The following is a 24,310-nucleotide window of genomic DNA, read 5'->3' as shown; positions in this document are numbered from 1 at the left end:
GTATCTGCTTGGTTTGTTGTATTTACCCATCGTTTGAGAGTTTTGTTTTGCTTTGTATTTTTGTAGTGAGTTGAAAGTGTAAGGAAGTGTACGTACTCTTGATAAAATAAATTGATAAGAAAAATTGAGATGTCATCTTTGGGATTAGATACAGAATCCTTCCATACATCTCAAGTGAAGTGGGTACATATCCTCAAGTGCGTATTACTCAAATGATGATAGAGAACTGCTGTTAGCTCTTCAGAATTTAGCAATTACAGATAAGCTTTTTCCTTATTCCAGAAAGGGGATAACATGTAAGTGTTTCATTCTGAAATCCACTCAAAATCTGAAGTATTTCGCAGCATTCACGGGGTAGGACACGCACATTTGCTCAGTTTCGCCCACTAGAGGGCACTGTTACCCCCTTGAATCTGCAGCCCCCATAGCACTTAATTTCCCTGGAGCATCAAGTCTTGTTCATTTACTCTGAATTGGGTTGGTTCAGCACGTGTTTCTCATCCAGGTGCCCTGTACCTAGGTAATGAGGCTGTGACATAAAATAAAGGCCCATGTTTTTGCAAAATAATAAAAGTAATACATTTTTAAAATTTTTTAATATTAAAAAAAATTTAATATTGAGAAATATAAAAGAAAAGGAAAATCCTGTGATTCTGCAAACCCGTTTACTTTTTTACATTGAGTCATCTGGTTAGGAAGTTGATATATTACAAAAGTTAGGAACAGTGGGTGCTAGATTCTGCAGATACTTCTGAGGAGATGCACAGAAACGACCTCCTAGAGCTGTCAGCCCAGGGCACGGGAGGCTACATATTTGTTCACTGACTCCTCCTCCGTTAGCTGAGCTTGGCCACATGGGCCTTTGAGTGAAAGTAAGGGACACTGAAATTTGAGGTAGGCTGGTGCTGTTGAGCACAGCTGTGGCTGCAACAGACTCAAGCCATGGGGGTGCGGCACGGCCATCAGAAGTGCCACCCAGAAACAGCAGATCCACAGAGTATGTGTGCCAGTGAAGGGTGCAGTTTAATTCTGTCCTGACCCATACAGAATAACTCTATTCCCCCGCTTCCATAGGATCCTGGAGTGCACCTGTCGTGTGCTCCTGAATTTTTCCAACACCATGTGGTTTGTTCTTTATTCCTCTCAGAACCCTATTTGTTTTCATAGTGTATTGAAACATGTCTGAAATGCAAAACCTGAATGTGGGCTCTCGGTGGGCCCAGGAACAAAAGTATGAAAAGGCTCATGTGTGAAGCACTCTGTGGGACTCCAGTATTATCTGGTTGTTTTGAAATTCAGTGACATTGACAATACACATTGTCACTTCTACATGTTCTATTCTATTTTATATTTAGGGTATATTCTGTTTTTCGATTTTATATTTTTGAGCCTACCCAAATATTTTTAATAAAATACTTAACTTACAGATGCCATATTAGTGTCCTTGGAGCTTAAATGTTCTTTGAAAGGCAGTGATAGCCTCTAATGGGGCCATTTTGAATTGAAATGGAGGCTTTTCAGATAAGTAACCCACAAGCCGGTGTCTCTTCAGGCAAGTTTTTGTGTATTCCATATGCATGAGGCATTAATTTGTTCTCAATTTTAAAATTTTGTTGTTTTTTTTTCAGGAAAGTATTATTTTTATGATAACTATTTTGACCTGCCAGGAGCTCTCTTATGTGCCAGAGTGGCGGATTCTTTAACAAAGGTGAGTGGGTATTCATGCTTTTAAAAACTATATGTATTCAGTTATAAGTAAAAGGACTTGATTATATATAATTTTGAGCTGAGACTTTATTTAATTACCTGTTTGTGGTTTCAGAGGTGACTGAGGAAGAAAAACATGGTGAATTTGGTCAGAATATTCTTAGAAAATTAAATAGCAGTGACTACCCCACCCCCTGAAAATAAACCTACAGGGGGTGCAAAAGTCTAGAAAAAGAAAATACAGAACATGATGTGGGCAAATATTTTTCGGGTTTCATTAGCAGAATAAAACTTAAGTAAAAGTGGCCAGGGATTTGATTTAGCTCAGTGGAGCCACACCTACCTCGCGAGCACAAGGTCCTGAGTTCAATCTCTGGTACTGAAAAAAGAAAACTTAAGTGAAAGTAATTAATATTCTGTGTGTCTTTAAGCATTGTGAATAGTATAAAACAAGAAAAGGGAGTTGAAATTTTTAAATTCATCATTTTAAGCAATTTAAAGTGTATAGAGTTTTGCTTTGTGTTATGTATCAAGATGAAATAGGGCTCTAATTTTATCAATTTATACTTAAAGCTTCAGATCTATGAATAGAAATGAGTTTACATGGCAGAATCACTTTCCCTTTTGCATATGTTGCCTTTTAAAGTTAAAGTTGTGTATATAAATGGCTTTTTAATTAGAATTACAGCCATGTGTTTGTAAACATATCTATTAGGCAATAGTTTTGACATATTTATATACATCTTCATTAACAGGTAATGAGGTCAGTGTCTCATGTTAATAGTTATTACAAACAAAATATATCAGTCTTTTTTATTCTTTTGTTTTTTCTTTTGAGGTGTTGGAGATCAATCCCCAGGCCTCACACCTTGTAGACAGGTGCTCTACCACTGACCTACACCCACAGCCCAAAATGCATTGTTTTAAGTATTTTGTAGCTTCCATGATCTTACACAAATATCCAGTAGTCTTTGTTGATAATGATAGGAGGACAACTGTTAATGTTTCCAAGGAAACAAAGGGCTCTAAAGTTGTATCCTTCAGTATAATGTTTGTTTTCTGATTTTAAAATGATTTAAATGATTAAATGATTTAAATTTTAGATTTGGAATGCTATTCATCTCTCCTATACTTATTTGCTGCTCTTTTATTTTGAAATTCAGGTTAAGTGGGCCTTGAGTTCTGAAATAAACAGTGTTTGAAGCCATAGAGCTTTAGGTTTCTTGGCCCCATTGATGCCAGAGCACATTAAGTAATATGTTTATATACTTCAAAAACCGTGTGACTTTGTAAATTCACTTATGTGTTTAAAGTTCTCTGTAATGGGTACACTTTATAATGAGTGGGAATTTTATTTTTATTTGGGCTATATGAGCTATTATGTATTATGTATTTGCATATGCATATATACATATATATATGTACCAGGGGTTTTCATGCAAGATTCCTCTAAAATCATATTGAACAAGAATGAGAACTTTATCAATCTATTACCTTTTCTAAAACATAAATCCCTATCTTATAGTTCAGTAATATTGTAATTTGTTTGCCAGCATTTTCCACTATGCTTAGACTCAAAATTACTGCATTTGTTACATTTGGACATTTTTTTTTTAGCAGAACAGTGGTCAAAAAACATTTGATTTTTGGAAGGATATAGTTGCTGGTATTCAACACAATTTTAAAATGTCAGCTTTTAAGGGTGAGTAACGTGAAGAGAGGCTTCCTAATAGATATTTGTTAAACGCTGTGTGTCTGCTGAATTAGATAGAAGTTACCTCTTTTGCTGTGCTCCTTTCTTAATATTTAATGTGATCTTAAATGTTGCTTATATAAGTTAGTTCTGCTTATATTTTAAGAGGTTCTTTTATTCATGTCTGTTTATTCATGGTCATACTTGCCAGTATTACTTGCTATGCTGTTAAAATGTCTTTTCCATGCCTGCCAATAGTGTTGTGCTGCGGGTTCCTTAGAACTGAAAACTCCAGTGTTGCTGCTTTCTGCCTTGGGAGGGAGAGCTGGTGACCTTTAGTGTGACCTCTACTGTGGCAGTGTGGACAGCTGGGCAGAGTGGCTGGCAATGAAAATGTCATTCTTGCTGTTCAAGGCACAGGAGTGGTTGACCCACAATGGGGTCAGAGCCTAGGATTTTAGATTTTCCTTCCCAAGTTGCTTGGGCTACACAAAGGCTAGCTCTAAGGAATAAAAAGGTGCCCAGACCCTGTAATCAGACTGGCTTAATTCACCTAGTTGGCTAATGGATGCTCAGGAGCAGTACTGTCAACTTTGAAACATGCTGCTTTTTTGTTTGACACTAAAATATTGCTTGTCTTTTTCTTAATGTAAATCAAGCCATCAAAATAGTTTTAAATATTATGATTAAAAATTGTCAAAGCAATAAAAAATAATTATAGAATATTAGTTCAAATTACTTATTTCTTTTCCACCTGCTGCTTTCCATCCTTTGGGGTGATTTTCTCTTGTCTGTGCCTGCTTTTCCACCCTTGACCTGGCCCTGAGCCACCCATGGCTGTGCAGGTGCTCTTCACAGTGCACGCTGAGTACTGGGCTTGTGGATTGCCATCCCCAAACCCACCACAGCTGTAAAAGCCATCCACCACTTTATTGCTTTTCTCCTCATTAACTTTCAAAACCAAAAAGCCTTAAAAGCATGATTGAGAATAGCAAATTGCAGCTTTCAAGTAAATTCAGCATAAAAATCCGTTGATGTTATTTTACTGCTTTGTAAATAAGGAGTAGATTAAACATTTCATGCTTTAATAAGTGAGGCACAGCTTAGCAGTCTTAAACAGTAATATAAAAATACAGTACAGAGCATAAATAAGTAATTTTTCATTTATAGTCAGATTTTGAAATCCTTGATGATAGTCATACTTTCACTGGAATGGGAACCACAAGGTATGTACACTAATATTCTGTAAACTGACCAAATATTGTATAAGATTCAGTAAGGAATTAAATTAATCACATTTGTGTTAAATAAAAAAGAAAAGGTCAGACATCTATTTGAGTTGTGCTAGGTATATGAAAAGATTTTCTGCAATCATAGAAAAGTTTCAAAAGGTCCATGATTAAAATACCCGGCATTTCAGATTTTCAACACAATATTTTGGTTTCTTACAAGAGCTTCAAAGAGTACATATGCACCTATGTATTTGAATCAGTCTTGATGAACGGGGCCATATAAGCCACAGAATAATGCACCATTACAAGTATCTTAGGGTACACAGTGTTTTTTTTAAGTGTAGATATTCAAGTATGTAAGTTCTACAAAGTTGTGTGTTAGTTCTTGGATGTTTCCTAAAAATTCTCATATTAATTGTTAGAAGGTTTATTTTAAAAGGAAATGCTGAGTTTCTGGAATTAAAATTAAAACAATTTAGAATTCTATTTTTGGTTTTTTGTGATTTTTTTTTTTTTTTCCACTATAGCAGGACTTTTATGGTGAGATGTTTAAATATTTTCAGCCTACCTCCATTGCATTTTGTGGGGTGGGATGGAGTTTGGGAATGCCTTTTCACACAGAAGATTTAGATTTGTTTGGGGGCGGGGGGAGGATGTGTGCTCACATGGGAGCCACCAGGAATCCTGAGAAGGAGGAGTGGACATACTCAGAGGAGTAGAGGCCATTTGACTCAGCATTGGGTAGCTGAAGCCACACCTGGTCACTTTCTGTGAGATCGATTATGGTACTCCCTGAGGCCTGATCCAGGTAGCCTTTGGTGTACTCATCATAGGTGTACATTATGGGGGTGCCGTTCTTATACAGGCCTACCCAAACATGAGTCCCTTTCACATGCATATGGTAGGAGAAATAGTATATTCCGGGTACCCTGCAGGTAAAGATTCCAGTTCTTGGGTCATAATGCTGTTGCCTGTTATACAAAATCTTATCAAATGGAATGGGAGCACCTATTGCTGGGTAAGCTTTGGAAAGGATAACAGTAAAAGCAGACACAAGAATTCCTGTCACTCCTTGGTTGGCACTGACAAAAGGTGTCCCCAAAAGACTTGGCCTTTGGCCTGCCTTGGTAAATCCCTCGGGCATGACTGCCTGGCCTGGGGGTCCTGGGGGGCCTGGTGGCCCTGGAGGCCCTGGAATACCAGGCTTCCCATCATGGCCCCTTGGACCTGGAGGCCCTGGTGGTCCAGTAGGTCCATTAAGGCCTTTAGTTGCTATGCCAGCTGGCCCAGGAGGACCTGGTTTTCCAGGATCACCTTTAGACCCAGGGAATCCTGGAATGCCTGGTGGCCCAATGGGGCCCCTGGTACCTGGTGTGCCAGGGACACCTCTTGGACCAGCTTCTCCATCGTGTTCTGGGACCCCCTTAGCTCCTGTGAGGCCTGTAGGGCCTGGGGGACCAGGAGGTCCTCCAGCTCCAGGATTGCCTTTGGGACCTGGTAACCCTGGGTTACCCTGAGCACCACTGAGACCTGCCTCTCCGGGGTACCCTGGTTTTCCTTCTAACCCAGGAGAACCCTTTGCTCCCCGAGCCCCGGGATGTCCTGCAGGCCCGATTGGCCCTGTTTCACCTTTAGGACCTGGGATACCATGGTTGCCTGGGATGCCTTTTGGTCCTTGAGGTCCCACACTTCCAGGGGACCCAGGCAGACCTGGTTCCCCAGGATGACCTGCTGGCCCTTGTTCCCCTTTGGCTCCTGGACTCCCTGGAAGTCCAGCAGGTCCTCTTTGTCCCTTCAGACCTGGCAAGCCTGGTTTCCCAAAACCAGGGGCCCCAGGGTGTCCAGCTATTCCTGGAATCCCAGGTTGGCCTTTTGTTCCTGGAATCCCTGGCTGGCCTGGGGTTCCAGGGGCTCCTGGCTTTCCGATGCCTTCTGGTCCTCGTCCCCCAGGAGGACCTTGGGGACCTGGTGGGCCAGTTGATCCCCTTTCTCCTGGAAAACCCCGATCACCTTTGATGCCTGGCTGTCCTGGAAACCCATGTTCACCTCTTTTTCCCAGTCCAGGAGGGCCAGGTGGTCCCATGGGACCCTGAGGGCCTGGATGACCTCTCTCACCTGGATGGCCAGGAGCACCATATCCTGCTACCCCTTTTTGTCCATTCACACCTGGGGCCCCTGGTACACCCTTTTCCCCAGGAAAGCCCCTGGGTCCAGGGGCACCCACAGGTCCTTGTTGCCCAGGTTTTCCTGACACAGAAATTCCAGCTGGGCCAGGGATTCCGGGTGGCCCTGGTGGGCCCCTTGGTCCAGGTAAACCAGCTGGTCCAACATCTCCTTTTGGTCCATATGGTCCTCTCTCCCCTGGTTTTCCTGGGAGTCCTGGCAAACCTGGCTTCCCAGTGCCCAGCGGTCCCGGTGGTCCCGGCAATCCTGGCTCTCCTTGGAGTCCAGGACTTCCATAGCCTGGTTTTCCTGGTGGTCCAGAAGGACCTGGGTGCCCTCGAGGTCCAGCAGGGCCTGGTGGGCCAGGAATACCTTGCTCTCCTCTTACTGCTATACCTAAAAGACACAACAATACACCACCCAGAGAAGGGATGGTTAGTGACACTGAAGATAATCGGAGCTTCTCAGACTGAATCAGGACAAGGCACTGCAGTGTCAGTCATTCTGACAGTCCAGTGCAGACCAGTCCAAAGGCAGTCAGTTTATCTGTTTGGTATCGTTTAAAAAATACTGTTAGAAGGGCTGAGGATTTAGCTCAGTGGTTCCGGCGCCTGCCTTGCAAGCGCAAGGTCCTGAGTTCAATCCCTGGTACCAAAAAAAATTTTAAAAATAAAAAATATTGTTAGAGAAGATAGTTTCACAAAGTCATGGAGACCATAATAATTTGTCACATCCTTGTGAACCATGAGACGAAGACAACAGTGAGGAATTCCTCTAGCTTAGGAGTACAGTAGAGGCAAAGTTATCACACTTGTCTTAATATCATCTTAGGTAAGGAGGAAGAGGAATTTGACAGAACTGACAAAAAAAAAAGAAAATGGTAATTGAATAAATGAAAAAAATATTTCGAAAGTATAACAAACATTAAAAAATGGAATTAATTCTACTTTATATCTGACATGCCCTGCTGAATAGTTTAGATTTAGACTGCTTTTTTTCTAATCAGTATATTCTGTGAGCTTTTATTCTCTCCCTTATTGATTTGAAATAAAGAATCAGCAAATTAGACATAATGAATGAGGTACATGTAGTAGTATTTAAGCACTTACCTAAATGCAAACAAATAATATTGTTTGATTTTATAAAAGTATTAGTTCTTTTGACCAAAAGGACTTCTCTTTAACCTCAGCAATCCCTGATTGAGTGCGTGTGTGACGTGGAAAGTGCTACTGGGCCACAGGGGTGGGAGTGCACAGGATCTGTCCTACAGGGCCTCTGTCATTAAACAGAGTACAGTAAGTGCTTTAGAAGGTGTCCAAGAGCTGTTCTGGGACAGGGCATTGCAGACATTACTACTGAACATGAGGGAAGGATTAATTACCATCACACTCTTTCAGGAGTAATCATAAGCGTCTTTTTTTTTTTTTTTTTTAAGTGGTACTGGGAAATGAACTCACGGCCTTTGCACTGAGCTTCATTTCCAGCCCCTATTTTAATTTTTTGTTTTGAGTCAAGATCTCACTAAGTGGCTGCCCTTAAACTTGTGATCCTCCTGCCTCGGCCTTCCAAAGTGATGGGATTACAGGCATATATCACCATGCCCGGGTACATAAAAAACTTTTTGTTTCTCAAATTCTTCAACAGCTAGCAAAGATGATAATAAAATTTGTATGATCTTTCATATCTTCTTGCAGAAATTTATATTGATTATTTAATGAGCTATCTGAGTCTGCTGGAAATCTGTTTTGCTATGAAAGAGTGAAATCAAGACTTATTGAAAACGATGGCATTGAGCTCCATTGGAGTCTACAACTCCACTGACAGGGTGCTCTGTGTCGCTCTGAATGTTGCCCTCATAGGTCCTAAACCTCTCCATGCAAGGATGAGTTTGACCCCTGTTTGTAGCTTGCTATCTCAAAACAAGATTAGGGCAGCAGCAGCCTTAAGGAGGAATGACTGCCTGCTGCTGGTTGTGTCCAAACACGGTGGCTGCACCTGCTCACAGCTGTAGCATCCTCAGCAGCACAATTTAGTGGGTTTGGCGAAAGTCTGTTTTAGGCTTGCTGTGCAGATGTGCCTAGGAATTATATGGGAACTCTTTGAATTTCTATTAGCAATTGAATGCTTTTCTTTTGTAAACTGTGGGGTTTTATGTTTGTTACACTACATTAATCCCTGCCAGTGGATGATAATATATTTGAGTTTTCACCTTACATTATTAAGAAGAGTAGTTAAGCTACAGCTACTGAACTTTTCATCCGCTAACAAAATACTTTTATTGTGCAAAAATAACCAAGATGTTGCAGTATCTCAAGGTGGGAAGATAGAAATATGTTTAACCTGAAAGTGATGCGTTTTATTTTTTAACTCAGAACTGTTTCTAATGATTCTACGAAGGTATTAAGAAGTGAGAATTTGAGCATTATGAGAATATTGAGCCTGGTACTGCATATCATAGCATTTCAAATTACATTTGTTGCTTTCAGTGAAAGAGCAGATTTCTTTGTCTTTTATTCTTTCTTTTTTAGCTTTTATCTTTCTAAATTTAGTTGTATTTTGAGGCATTCAGGAGTATCTGTTGTACAACTGTGCTTTTATTTTTAAATATTAAGCTATCTTTCAGAAAATATTTTAAATTTCACCTTCTTAAAAAGGCAGTCTTACAAGTTTAGTTTCTTCAAATGGTTGTTTCCAAAAGTATATTGTTTAAAATATATGACAAATGACTTTAGCTTCATTTGTGGGACAGAATACATAACTAAAAGGAAAAATATTATGGAAAGGAAACTTGAAGCCTGCTATCAGTTTATATTATTCAGTAGATGTTAGGTAGGTTGTATCAGATGCTATTAAGTGGAATTAGTGAAGACCTTCTTGAGGGTGTATTTTCCATATATTGTCAAAGTGCTCTTCACTGTAGCAGGGGAAGCCAGACAAGAAGTAGATTCAGAAGCACAGTTAAAACTTACCTGTGGCTGCACCAGTAGAGTAGTATAGAAACGCAGAAGTAGAAGTAGTATGCCAGTAGTGTAGTAATAGCAAACCATGAAGCACTTGACAGACTGGTAGGTCTTTCAGATAGCTAGCTGTTCCTCATTTTAAAAATGAAGAAACTAAGGCATGAGGAGGAAAAAAATCTTGCCTGAGGCCACATAGCTAGTATGTAGCAGCTAAGTCTGTATTTCACCACCAAACTATATAAGAATGAGTAAATAACTATGAGAATTGCTACTTCATTTGCCTCTTGATTTGAGGAAGGGCATCAAGTTTTATTTAAGATTCCCTTTTGTGTACATTTGTAGCCCAGTTGAATGAGTTTTAAAAGTAAATGTTTAAGTATTTATATATATAAATCTTCTATTATCATTATACAAATTATTTTAGATAAAATTTTAAGCATGATTAATTTTGATTGGATAAATATTTCCAGATTATGGATAGTTATTTATGCAAAAGCATCATTAGAGGGGAACCTCTCCACACATAAAAATTCTTAATATTCTTCAGTCTTCAATTACATCTTTTATATTCACTGTTCAAGGGATTTTACTAGTCTTGTATTGACCTGCTCCTTCCATAGATCATTTTGTTGTAAAAATTTGAGCTAATTCACGAATTAGAAAATAGACTAACCAGAGTTGAAAGCATTTTGTTTCAAACGTCATCATCTTTAAGGCTGTAGAAAGTACCCACCAGCTGGATAATGCAGCAAAATCTATAGTTTGGTTTACCTTTACTCCGTATGGTATAGGGAATGAAGAACTGGGTCTTGGTGTTGGGCAGTGGGCCTTTTATGCCTGTGGGTGTTTGGTATCGCTTAGCATAAAACTCTCCATGAACCAAGATCAACGACATTAGCAGCCGAAGGGCTATTTGTGGCAGCATATTCTCAGGTGGATTCTGAAAAACAGAAGGACAGTATTTCATTTAGTTTTTTTCTTGACATATTTTTTTTTCAGTGCTGCACAGGTGAACTCTTCATATGGTAATCTACATTTTTAGCCAGTCCTTTATATTTTTAATATATTCCATAAATTAATGAGTTTTTTTAGTCCTGTGAGTATAGGTCTTTGTTACTTTTGGAAGCGCCATTCAAAGAATCAAGTAAAAATAAAGTGATTTACAAACAGGCAAACAAATCATCATTGGATCCCTCCATTAAGTAATTCAGGATATTTAACACCCTGAAATACCTAGTAGTTTTAAAATGCACTAAAATTCAGATTACTACAACAGGGATTTTTTAGAATTGTATAGACTGGTACAAATAAACCTTTCTTAGAGATTATAGTAGAAGGCAGTTTGTAAAAATTATGACAGAACATCAAGTAGTTAATTTATTGAAACTTATTTGCAAGCAAGCCAACACTTGACGGTCTGCCAGTGACTGCCCACTCCATGTCTTACCCGGGTGCTAGGGGCTCCTAGAGGTGGTGCCTTGGCAGCTGTCTGAACTTCCTGTGCCCAGACAAGCAGTGCAGGAGATGCTCTGCACAGGAGATGCCCAGGAGATGCCCTGTGCAGAGCTGCCCTGGGGTATTTATGCTGTTTTCCCTTACTGCACAAGGTTGCCCTCAGTTAAGCTCCTCCCCTCAGAGGTGGTAAGCACTAATTATGGTGGAAGGTTCCATTAGGCAGGCTTACAGAATCAGGCTGGACTCTCTTTTTCCTTGTTTTCTTATTGAAAAAAAAAACTATTTGCCTTAAATATATTTTAGTAGTTTTAAACATACACCCTCTTTTTATTTTAGAAGTTATTCTAAATTATAGATATTATTATTTCAATGTTGGTTCAAGGTGAAATGATGATTTCCCTTTTTATTTTTGAAAAAGCACATTCTTGTGTTACTTGGCTGAAAATATTTGGTAGTATATAAAAATAGGGAAAGAATTCTTTTGGAGGGGCATGAGTTTAAGCCATCTCATTTCTTCATTTATTACATAAAGCCAGCAATGTGTCCTTCAATGTTCCTAAATTTTTATGAAAATAGTTTTTCTCGGTTCTTACTTAAGTTTTGGTCTTAGAGAGAAAAAAAATGGTGAAATGTAAGAATGCTGTTTTGCATTTCAGAATTTTAGTGTAAGCTTTCAGGTTAATAAAAGAAATTTAACATGATAACATTAAATATTTCAAGTTTTTGCATTTGAATATTTTCACTGTTTTAGAAAAATACAAGACATCTGTGGATTTAATAGGAGAGTTAGCAACATACACTCCCTGAACGATTTAGATTCTTTATTCACAACACTACATTGATTTTAATAAAGGGCTTCAGATTTTCTTACTTAAATTTGAACTACCAGATTGAGGGTTGGAGTCGAATTCGAAACACCCTTAACTTGATCATCTTGTATTGTGTTTATTTACATAAGGTTGCTGTGTTCCACTTAGAAGAAAAAAATTCCTCAAAAATTTGCTTTTAGCTTTTTAAAAAGAACTGCTGACATATATTGAAGTTTCCTTCAGGAATCTTAAATCATCCCAACTAGAAACATTTTAATCTCCAAAGGGGGAAGCAAACATTATTGTTGTCAATCTCAGTAGTTTTCTCTTTTTACAATGTCAGAGACTCCTTTGAAGAATTCCATAGAGAGAAAAAGATACATCACTTTTGCTACATCCCTAGAATTAAACTAGTATGAACTTGGGACTGATCAGTAATTAAAATAATTGAATGTTTTACCAGAAATGAAATAAAAGTTTTTCCTTTTTCTTTCCCCTGCTCCTCTCCTGTAGGCAGTGTTCATTGTGTATGTAAACAAAGCCTTGTTGTGTAAATGCAGTGTTCTTCCTCACTGCCCCCTCTCTCACTTTGAAATATTTTACTAATTGACATATTTAAAAATCTACACTTTCGTTATACCTCTATGTAATGCTCAAGAAATACAGCTTATATATCAGTTTAGATTATCAAGAGAATCAGTTTGTATTGTAATTATTCTTTCATCATTTAGAAGTTATGTAAGGGATAGCTTTTGTAATATGAGAGACTACAAAAAATAAGTGAAGGAAGACAGCTGCCTTCCATTTGCTTATGGTTCATTTGGACAAGAATTTGAAAAAATAGTTGAGGTACTAGTAGATGCCCTTCGAATCTAGGACAAATGTGTTTTGAAAGGAATTATCAGAAATACGTAAGTATTTTTGTGTGTATATATGTTTACATAGACACACATGCTTTTGCTTTAATTGAGACTGATACTGTGTGAACTGGAAGATGAATTTTCAGCTCTTCATACCTAGCACTTTGCACCTGAGTACACTGTTCAAGTGTGACTGTCATAGCTATTTTCAGAGCTGTTCATTATAATGTAAAAAGATATCTGTTTTTTCATCACAGAGTGAAAAATTTGGACGAGATGGTTTCTAAGCTCCTCCTAGCTTTAAAATTAAATTATTCTTATGCTTGAGGTATTCTGCTGTTCCCCATGGTCAGACGGTAGACTTGACTCCATTTATACTCTACAGACAAAAAAAAGAAAAAAAGTCCATACTTGGTGGTTATATGCCTTCTTTGGGGGATATGTAAATATATGTGGGTATTAGTCGTTCTTTCTATATTCTTTAACCTTGAAAAATGTGGTGTCTTTATTGGTAAGTCTTGGGCAGTCAGCCCTTTTTGTAAATAGTGTACTATTTCGGCTCATGAAATCTGACTACTGTTTGTTTTGTTAGTCACATAAGAAGCACTGTGTTGTCCAAAACAGATTGTAGAATCAGAATATTTGCTAGCCATACCCCACCCAGTTGTGTGTTTAAAACTATTTTTATTCTAGGTGTTTACTTTTAGCTATTAGAAGTGACTAATTTGTGACTTTGCAAAAGAAACCTATTCCACTTGAAACAGAGCCCTGCTCTTTGAACTCACCTGTTTCTTTTTATCAAATATGAGTGATGATTTTCACACATGTAGCAATTAGCTGCTTTTCAGTCTGCTATTCATTTGTGTCTCCCAAGGTCATTCATTAATTCACCACATATTTCTTGAGTACCACCCGAATGTCAGGCATGGAGGTAAATCTTGGGTGACTAATGCATACTCCTAACTCTTAAGGTGTTTACACAGTGGTTTTCAACCTCTTTTCCTGTTCCTACTAACCTGGGGAGATGACACAATTTGTTCAGTCTTTGGTGTTCATTAATAATGGTTGTAGTTCAGAAACTGTATTTTACCACAGCTCCTTAGGTGCTCATGGTGGACTCCTGAGCTGAAATGTGTAGTTTGTTGATATCAGTGTCATTGCTAGCTAATACTAGCTATCTAATTTTTTAAATTTTTGTGTTCATATTTCTTTTAACTTTATTGTAGAAACCTTTGGTACTGCCTACAATAGGATGCATGGTTACAGTGAATTCCTATGTACCTCTCACCCAACTTAGTCTAACCTCAACTCATTGTCTTTCAGTTCTTCCATTTACCCCCTCCTCAATTCTGAAACAAATACCGTACATTGTACCAGTTCACCTATGAATATTTCAGTATATTTCTCCAGAAGACAAGAAGTCCTTTTTCTGTAAAGAGTATCTTTTTCATGTCTAACAACTAAACCTTTCTTAATAGCAGATCCTTTAGTCTGCATTCACATTTCCCCAATTATCTATGTTAGGTGTGACTCATGAATATGTAGACAAATGTATATGTGTATAAACATATACATGGATAAACAGTGCATGTATATATAGACTATATGTATACATATTCCTGTGTATTTTTAATGATTTATTATTTGTTCAAATGAAGTTCATGAATTGCCATTGATTAATATGTCCCCTGTTCATACAAGTTTCTTATCTATATGTCTTTTTCCCCCTTGCACCTTATTTGTTGAAAAATGGGATCGTCCCATGCAATTTCCCGTGGTCCAGATATTGTTGTCATTTATCTTACTTGTCTGCAGACTGGTCACTGGATCTAGAGTGTTATTCTTATTTAGGTTTGAAATATATACGTTTGTAAACACACACAGTACTTTTTTTTTTGCCAGGGATACTACTTGAGAGAGCAATGTGGTGAATTTTTTCAGGAGGCCCTTCATTACTGGTTGTCTCTGGTGTTACTAGGCATTGTTAATTAACTACATTCACTATAGCCCATAAAATGGTGATATTTTGCTTTTATCCTCTTTTATTAACTAAGATATTTCTATAAAGAAAAGCACCCCTTGATCAACTATTACCTGAAGTACAGTTTATACAGAAGAAAAAGAACAAATATGTTTGCCAGCATTAAACAATAAGCTTGCTTCCTTACATCCTTTAGAGGTGGCCCATTGAGGCGTTTATATATGTGCTTGGGAATAATCATAAACTCATGGATTTTTTCATGTCTTTTATGTTTCAATCCTGGCAGTTACTGTTCTTCTAATTGGTCATATATTTCACCATCTTTGGTCTGTGAGCATGTCTTCAGGGTTCCTTTTGAGTCCTTGTAACATTATCCCAGGAATCTTTTACAGCTTCTTTCTTTGTAGATTTGTGTACTTTTCCTGGCCTAGATCTGTAATAAGACACTTTTCCACAGAGTCTTGATACTTTTAGTGGGAAACAGAGTTAAAAAAAAAAAAAAACAAGCTGGGGATTTAGGTCAGTGGTTTGGCCGCCTGCTGTGCAAATGCAAGGACCCGAGTTCAATCCCCGGTACCAAAACAAACAACAACAACAACAACAAAAAACCATAATCCAGGTAGGTGTCTCAATGCCTGGGATCCAAGGATACACATTGCTTCTGAGTTAGCCATTACTTTTAGGCTTTTTTAGTAAACAGCTAGTAAATTCATGCATATAATGTTAACTAAATGCAAAATATGACATAACTTCATATGGATTGATTCAACTCATATTTAGGACCACAGGGTGTTTACTTAACTTGTATCTATAACTCCCCAGTCCCTTCTCGAAAGTCCCAATTCTCAGTGACATTTGCTTTATTCTGAAGTACTCCCAGATTCTTAGAATAGCAATGCGAGCAGTCACACCACAGTAATGAAAACAGGTAACCTGTTACACTGATTATTTTTGCAGTTCTTTTAGTGTTTGCTGAAGATCTGTGTACATAGTACTGTTCTGTAAAGTCACTGGTCATTTCAGTTTACTAATACTACCCACTTAGTTCATTGTTAAGTTTGTTTCATTTTGCAGTCAGTGTTTAAGAATACTCTCTTTAAATTTAATTTTGTTTTATACTTTTCTAAAATCTTTACATTTTCTGTGGTGTGCTAATAGCTAGCCTGGGGTTGAATGCAAAGTGTTTACTTAATGGTATGATGTAAATCCAGCCACCATGTCCATTTTCAAGCTACCAAGGTGTAGAGTAAGCTGGCTCACCAAACACCATGAGCCAGTATAAGCCAGCTCCAGCATACACTACATATTTTCTAGTCATATTTATAAAATAAGGAATATTCAGAAAAGTCTAGCTTTTATTATTAACCTAATTGAACTCTCTGTTTCATCATCTTTCTATACGCAACCATTGTTTAGTGTTTTCAGTTTTTATCCTTTTATTGTTAATACATGTTAATCCTACCATATTTCTTGGATAAATGGCACCATAATATACGCAATTATTTTACTCTTTTTTTTTTTCAGTACTGGCGATTGAACTCAGGACCTTTGCACTGAGCGACTTCCCCAGCCCTTTTTAAATTTTTTTTTTTTAATTTGAGACAGGGTCTTATTAAGTCACTAACTTGCCCAGAGTGGGCTCAGACTTTCAATCCTCCTGCCTCAGCCTCCAGAACACTGGGATTACAAGTGTGCACCACCATGCCCTGCCTATCTTATATCTTTTATATAAGAGTTTACTGTGGAAATCATTGCATAACAGTATGTGAAGATAGTCTGTGTTCTATTTTATAGCTTATTTTCCCACTGTATGGAGGTACAAAGTTTTTTTTAATCACTGCCTGGTTGATGGTCATCTATATCATCTCTTTATTTTGCTAATACAAATGGTTACACAACAAAAGACTTTGTGAATGTATATTTTTTCCTGAATATCTTTGGAAGAGATTCTTAGAATTGGATGTTATGGTCAGAAAGAAAATAAACTTATAATTTTGTTGGAAACTATTAAATTCCCCTCCATAGATGATGTATCCTTTTGTATTTTTGCCAGAAATATATGTAAGTACGTTTCCCCACTGCTTTAACCAATAGCATGTGTTGTTTAGATTTTGTGAACTTTTATTAGATTTTTGCCCACCTTAAAATTGCAATCTCATTGTATTTTTATTCTTATACAGAGCTCAGTTGAGCACCTTTTCATAGAGTTACAGCTGTGTCTCTGTCTCATTTACCTGCAAATGTTTTGTAGGTTAGGAATAAATCACCTGTGCTTTATGATACAGTTTGCATGTATTTTTCCCAGTTTTCATTTGTCTTTTCTGTTTACTAATGAGTTTTTTATATGCACAATTTTGTTTTTAGGTGCATAAAATTTTAATTGAGAATATTGTTCTTCTTTCATAGCCTCAGAGCTATAAGGGGCCCATGTAGATGAATCATTTTATTCATCTTATATGGAAACTGCCTTCTCTGTGACACATGTCTTCCTCCTTGATGTTTAATTGAATTAAATTTCTGAAGTGCTGAAGGGCTTTGGTGAGAGAGCCACTGAAGGAAAAATGCCAGGGGCTTGCCTCATGTGCTCATCCCCTTCCCCAGCAGGACACTGATTTTTCCTGTTCCTCTAATCCTGCCTCCTTTCAGCAGTGGACATGGGAAGTGTCCAGAAGTTCATTTAGGGGCCGAGACCCACAGCTTCCACCACTGCCATGCTGTACCTCATTCCTGCGCAGAATAATGTGAGGGACTTTTGTAGGCACTGTGATGGAGCCAGGAAGCTGTAAATGGTCTATTTGTGTAACTAGCTTAAGGTGGTTTCGTGGTTAGATACCTGTTGAGGGATTTGAAAGAGAAATTCATGCATAAAAACAGGTGTTTATGAAAAAACCCTGAAACTTCATGTCAAATTTTTAAAAAACTGAGCATTTATAAAGTTAAACAAGGGCTTTATATTCTGTTTTCTGTTACATATAAATTTCTACTTTGCTTAAAGAGCTCATGGTTTTGTGCCCAACACTTAATGAGATCACTTTCTTTCCATAATAACCTAGGCAAGTTAAAAATATAAAGTTTATTGGCTTGTTGACCACAGATCCTCAAAGGTCTTGGCCACCCATTGGGTTCTCAGCCATTCATACACTTTACTGCTCTATGTACAACTTTCACATGTGTGCTTGTCGGATTTGGAAGTAGAAATGAGGTGTCAATTAAATTCACAAGGTATCCCTTTTCATTTGAATCTCTTTGCTCCACTGTTTACTATCATATGTCTGAACAACTCTGCAGTCAGCTGTACCTGTACCTGTAGGGTATAAGTGACATAACCATACCTTTGGGTATAAAGTACCTAAGTACCTGCAGAGTTTGAGTGACAACAGAAATCACCAAGAGGGCTGGAGATTTAGCTCAGTGGAACCACACCTGCCTCACAAGCACAAGGTCCTGAGTTTAATCCCTGGTACCAAAAAAAAAAAAAAAAATCCATCCTGGTGACTGATGATTACACAACCATTTAACTTAATAATATTAATAACTAAAATATATCCCAAAGTTTTTGATTTAAACAATGCCTACTTAGCCTTTGATTAAACAGGTTTGCTACCTGGTGGACAGACCTCTACCTCTCACTGTGGACAGATGCTAGTGACTGCACTTCGTGCTGACTGTTGGCCTCAGACCCGGCAGTTACTCTGAGCAGATTGCCTGGCCTTCTTGCACATGCTTTCTTCATCAGTATGTCCATAAATATATGCTTTCATTCAAATTTTAAAGGTAATTACTATTTAGGGAAAATAGAAAATGAAGTGTATACATCACAGATACACTGAATTTAATAGTGATGGATTTTTCCACTGGTGACCATTTTAGTCATTCTGCCTTTCTTTAATCACATAAGTCTTCCACTTCTGACATGCTATGGCCTTATCCTCTTTTTTTTTTTTTTTTCTTATTTTTACTTGTTAGGAACTTTGAAAGGTAAAATAAGATGTGTATAAAATCATAGAACAGTAGTTATGAATGCCTGGTAAGCATAAAAGATTGTGATGACCGTGCTGGTGTCAAAAAATTAAATACCTCTGATGTCATACTTGCATCTCCTTACAGTATCAGTCTTCTCAAATGTTGGCAAACTATTTTTGAGCCTCTCTATTATACCAGTTTCTATGAGATGCCGAGAACGTGGACCAGGAGCACATCCTGCTATTGATGATCTTAGTCTCATGGAACAGGCACATATCAAACACAGCCACCACTTACAGGCTTTGCTCTGGGTCTGTAGTATCTACATGATCTCGTATACCAAATCATAAATTGGTACTTTCTCATACTGTATCCTCTTTTCTAAATACAGCTCAATGATTATGGGTCATTCATGGTGCCTAGTTCAAAACACGAACCTCTCAAGTATTTCTGAATGAGGGAACTAAGAGCTTTGGGAAACTAAATTCCAGGTATTTACTGAATGTAGGTGATTTTCCCCATGCTTGTGGGCACCCAGGAGAGTAGAGTTTTGCATGGTGCTGGCTTGGATCTGAATCTTTTCAACTGTGCCTTACCTTAAAATAGCTGAGTTTTGATAAATGTCCCACTGTTTGTAATTGCTTCCAAATGCAGTTTTCGCAAAAGAAAATAGCCCTAGCTGCTGTTAGTGACTGGATACCTTAAATTGTTCTGTTGCCTAACAAGTTAGAATTTCTGTTATATTTTCCAAAGACAGCTCTTCTCAAGATAGCCAAGATAGGGGTATAGGTGTCAGAGGATAGGTGCAAACCACATCCTGAGACAGAGTGAAAAGAAAACAGAGGAACCTAGAATTTTGGAAATTTAAAGAAATTTCTTTAAATGTCTCAGAACCCTGAACTGTACCATTGGGAACAATGAATACCTTTTTAGACGTATCTGTGCCTCATTTTTCAAATTTTTTACTTATCTTCAACTTTGTTACTTGCTGGTACATCATTCGATTCAACTCCTCAATGTATTAAGCACGTGTTATATATACTGGGAAATACAAATGAGCTCACAGACTACTGGGAGCATTTATTGATTCGTGCCCTGCTCATATCTTCTCACCTGAATACAAATATATGACTTCTAAACATCTTATTATTTGAGAAGTATTATATAGAAATATATATATATTTAGAATATTTGAATTTTTAAGATAAAAAAATTAGAAAATAGCATTCATTATCACTAAAAAATGGACATTAGAGTGGTAAGAGAAACCTTACTAAGTATGTGAAAATGATATTTAAGTTTTGTTCATAGTCTCAGTAAACCATTTTTTTATGGCTCCATGTAAACATCTTCTAGATAACAGGATCAGAGCCTAGTTTTTTTCCAGGATAATTGAAGAGCTTCTGCGTGTTATTACACAAAGGTATGTTTGGACAGAACTAACTTAAGATCTTAGGCAATCTTCCATTCCACTGTATAAGGAATAATATAACTTAGAATACCAAAAGTGTTTTCAACAGGTTATACTTAATATTTAGTTTGGTCTCATAATACTTTAATTCAATTCAAAAATATGAAAAAGTTTTTATATTTTTGCTCATGGTATGCTTCAGGCATGCTACCCTACGAATCAATATACCCATCCCTGGTCATCCTTTTACAAATACTGTTCTTTAAAATTTTTTCCCACTTATTTGAGGTATAATGGACAAATAATAATTGTATATACTTAAGATGTATAACATTTTTTAGTGCTGTATAAGTATACATTGTGAAGTGATTATGATAAGGAGGCTAATTAACATACCCACCAAATAGTTCTTTGTGTTTGTATGTAAAACTTTATAAATATATAGTATGGTATCATATCTCAGTAGCCTTAGGAGATTTATTTAATTCAGTACAACACCCCAAATCACAGATACCAAAGTTCAGAGATGCTCAAGTGCCTCATATAAAAAGGCCTATAGTGCACACCTGTAACTCCAGCATTTGGGGAGGTTGAGGCAGAAGAATCCAAGTTCAAACCCAGTCTGGGCAATTTATCAAGACTCTTATCTCAACATTTTAAAAAATATAATGGGGATATATCCCAGTACAAAGGCCCTGCTTTCTCTCCCCAGTACTTCGAATAAATTTATAGCCTAGTACCTGCGTATGATCTTTTTTTTTTTCTTGTTAAATTCTTTTATTGGTACATTTTAGGTATACAACACAATTACATTTCTCATTGGGAATTGTACCTTTACATAATGCATCTTGGTTCTTATTTTTTCCCCATTCCTAGCCCTCCCTTCACCCCCTCCACCCTTCCCTAGTTACAAAAGTTTGTTTCCATTTTTTCCATTTCTCATAATTTTTCCTTTCCCTTCTTTCCTTTTCCCTGCCTCTTACACTTCCCCTGCCACTTTGGACCTTTTCTTCCTATTTTGCATTATCGATTATTCATTCTAATCATTGGTACATTTTAGGTATACAATATAATGACATTCATCATTGGAAATTTGCACCTTTACATAATCTCTCTTGGTTCTTATATTTCACCCTTGCCCAGCCCTCCAACCCCTCCATTCCTCCCTATTTACGAAGATTTTGTTCCTATTTTTCCATTTTCTCATAGTAATCCCATTCCCTTCTATCCTTTCCCCTAGCCCTCCCACTTCCTTCCCCTTTGCCCCTTTTCTTTCTATTTCACATTACCCATTATACATTTCAGTCCTTATTTACACTTTCAGTTTCTCACACCAGAGAAACTGTTCGGTATTTGTACATGTGTGTCCTATTTACTTCACTTAAGAGTATCACCTCAATGTGCATCCACTTAGCTATAAATGTCTCTAATTTCTCATTTTTTATGGCTGAGTAGTACTCCATTTTATAAAAAAACCACATTTTCTTTATCCAATCTCCAGTTGATGGGCATTTGGGCTGTTTCCAACTTTTAGCTATTACAAACTGTGCTGCTGTGAACATGGGCACACATATATCACTGTGGTATGATTCTTTTAATTCTTTGGGGAAGATCCCCAGCAGTGGAATAGCGGGGTCAAATGGGACTTCCAGTCCTAGTTCTTTGAGGTATCTCCATACTGATTTCCACAGTGGTTGCACCAGTCTACACTCCCACCAGCAGTGGAGCAGGGTTCCTCTTTCCCCAGAGCCCCGCCAGCATTTGTTATTGGTTGATTTCATGATAGCAGCCATTCTTTCTGGGGTGAGGTGGAATCTCAGAGTTGTTTTCATTTGCATCTCTCGAATGACCAGTGATGTTGAACATTTTTTCATATGTTTATTTGCTATTTCTACTTCTTTGTCTGAGAAATGTCTGTTCATTTCAGATGCCCATTTTTGGATTGGGTCTTTAAATTTGGGAGATCTGATCTTTTTAAGTTCTTTATAGATTTGAGATAGTAGACCTTTGTCTGAGGAAGAGCAGGTGAAGATTTTTTACTATATTGTGGGTTGTCTCTTCACACTGTTGGTGGTTTCTCTTGCTGTGCAGAAGCTTTTTAATAAGAAGAGATCCCACTTGTTGATTGTTTGTGCTAGTTCACGGGCAACTGAGGTTTTGTTCATAAAATCTTTTCCTCCACCAATGTCTTCAAGAGTTCTACCTAACCTCTGTTCCACCTGGTTCAGAGTTTCTATTTTAATATTTAGATCTTTAATCCATTTTGATTGTAGTTTAGTGCCTGGTGAGAGATATGGGTCTAGTTTTAATCTTTGGCAAGTTGAAACCCAGTTTTTCCAGCACCATTTATTAAAGAGGCTATCTTTCCTCCAGTGAGGATGTTTGTCTCCTTTATCGAAGATGAGATGGCTGAGTGTGTCTGGCACTGTTTCTGCATCTTCTAGTCTGTTCCACTGGTCCTCAAGTCTGTTTCTTTGCCAGTACCATGCTGTTTTTATCACAGTAGCTTTGTAGTAGAGTTACAGGTTGGGGATTGTGATACCCCCTGCCATGTCTCTGTTACCTAGAATTGCTTTTGCTATTCTGGGTCTCTTCTGGTTCCAAATGAATTTTTGGATTGTTTTCTCAAGGTCCATGAAGTATGCTGCTGGGATCTCAATTGGAATTGCACTGAATCTCTATAGCAGTTTTGGAAGTATGGCCATTTTCACTATATTAATCCTTCCTACCCAGTAGCAGGGTATGTCTGTCCATTTTCTGATATAATCTTCAATCTCTCTTTTCAGAGTGCCATAGTTTTCAGAGAAGAGGTCTTTGATTTCTTTCGTTAGGTTGATTCCTAGGTATTTCAGTTTTTTGGATGCTATTGTGAAAGGAATTATTTGACCTATTTCTCTCTCAGTGAGTCTGTCATTGGTGTAGAGGAAAGCTATTGATTTTTGTGTGTTGACCTTGTAACCAGCTACTTGACTGAATTTGGTTATTACGTCTAGAAGACTTTTGGTGGAGTTCTTGGGGTCTTCTATATAGAGTATCATGTCATCTGCAGATGGTGATAATTTGACTTCTTCATTTCCTGCCTTCATTCCTTTTATTTCTTTCTCTTGTCTAATTGCCATGGCTAATGTTTCCAGAACTATATTGAACAAGAGTGGTGATAGTGGACATCCTTGTCTTGTTCCTGAGTTTAGTGGGAAGGATTTCAGTTTTTGACCATTTAGTATGATATTGGCTGTTGGTTTTTCATAGATGGCTTTTATCAGTTTGAGGCAGAGACCATCTATTCCAATTTTTTGTAGGGTTTTTATCATAAATGCATGTTGGATTTTGCCAAAGGCTTTTTCTGCATCTATGGAGATAATCATATGTTTTTTGTCCTTGGCTCTATTGATATAGTGTATTACATTGATTGATTTTCATATGTTGAACCATCCCTGCATCCCTGGGATGAATCCCACTTGATCAGGGTGTATGATCTTCTTGATGATCTTCTTCTGCATTCTATTTGCCAGTATCTTATTGAGGATTTTTGCATCTATGTACATTAGTGAGATTGGGCTATAGTTCTCCGTTTTGGTTGGGTCTTTCTCTGCTTTAAGGATCAAGGTGATGCTTGCTTCCAGGACTGAATTTGGGAGTATTGCTTCCCTTTCAATTTCACTGAAGAGTTTAAAGAGTAGTGGCAGCAGTTCCTCTCTAAATGTCTTGTAGAACCTGTATATGATCTGTACTCAACCTCACATATTAATCAGCAGTCCCCAACCATTTTGGCACCATTTTAGTTTCTTAAAAAGAATTTTTTTTCCAGGATAATTCAAAAGCATTAGTTTTATTGTGTACTTTATTTCTATTATTGCTACATTGCAGTGTGTAATGAAATAATTATACGGCTCATCATAATGCAGAATTAGTATGATAGCTAAGCTTGTTTTTCGGCAACTAAACTATCCCATCTGAAGATGATGGGAGACAGTGACTCCCAAAGTATGTGGTGAACTCAGAACACTCCACAGTCACTCCAACAGTGTTGTTTGCATCCAGTTTCCTCTGTAATCTCCTTTTGGTTGCTGTCACTG

The 24,310-nt window shown here is 37.6% G+C and overlaps 2 protein-coding genes across 16 annotated transcripts in view; one reads left to right on the top strand and one right to left on the bottom strand.

Annotated features, from left to right (window-relative positions):
- Window positions 1–24,310, top strand: part of Nt5dc1 (5'-nucleotidase domain containing 1) — a 136,975-nt gene that overhangs the window by 10,970 nt on the left and 101,695 nt on the right. For 12 of the 15 annotated variants that reach the window (XR_015450015.1, XR_002390649.2, XR_015450014.1 and 9 more), the window contains exons 5-6: window positions 1,629–1,708; window positions 3,325–3,409. Coding sequence is in view for 12 of the 15 variants with exons in the window: in XM_021247808.2 (XP_021103467.1) it covers window positions 1,629–1,708; window positions 3,325–3,409 (165 nt within the window). In the remaining 3 variants the exon portion in view is untranslated. The remainder of the gene's footprint in view (window positions 1–1,628; window positions 1,709–3,324; window positions 3,410–24,310) is intronic. The other 3 variants (XM_021247809.2, XM_087207892.1, XM_021247807.2) reach the window with 1 other exon arrangement.
- On the bottom strand, window positions 4,436–10,692 carry Col10a1 (collagen type X alpha 1 chain). Its single transcript, XM_021247804.2, has 2 exons — window positions 10,527–10,692; window positions 4,436–7,191 (listed from the first exon to the last, which is right to left on the bottom strand). Exons 1-2 carry the CDS (start codon window positions 10,678–10,680, stop codon window positions 5,294–5,296), a joined length of 2,052 nt encoding a protein of 683 aa, XP_021103463.2. The 5' UTR covers window positions 10,681–10,692; the 3' UTR covers window positions 4,436–5,293.

This window comes from Heterocephalus glaber, unplaced genomic scaffold (assembly GCF_053883595.1).
Source record: "Heterocephalus glaber isolate CG9 unplaced genomic scaffold, H.glaber_assembly_v1.0 deba00000896, whole genome shotgun sequence".
NCBI lineage: Eukaryota > Metazoa > Chordata > Mammalia > Rodentia > Bathyergidae > Heterocephalus > Heterocephalus glaber.
Note: the sequence above shows the minus strand (reverse complement) of the source record. Positions and strands in the feature narration are given on the sequence as shown.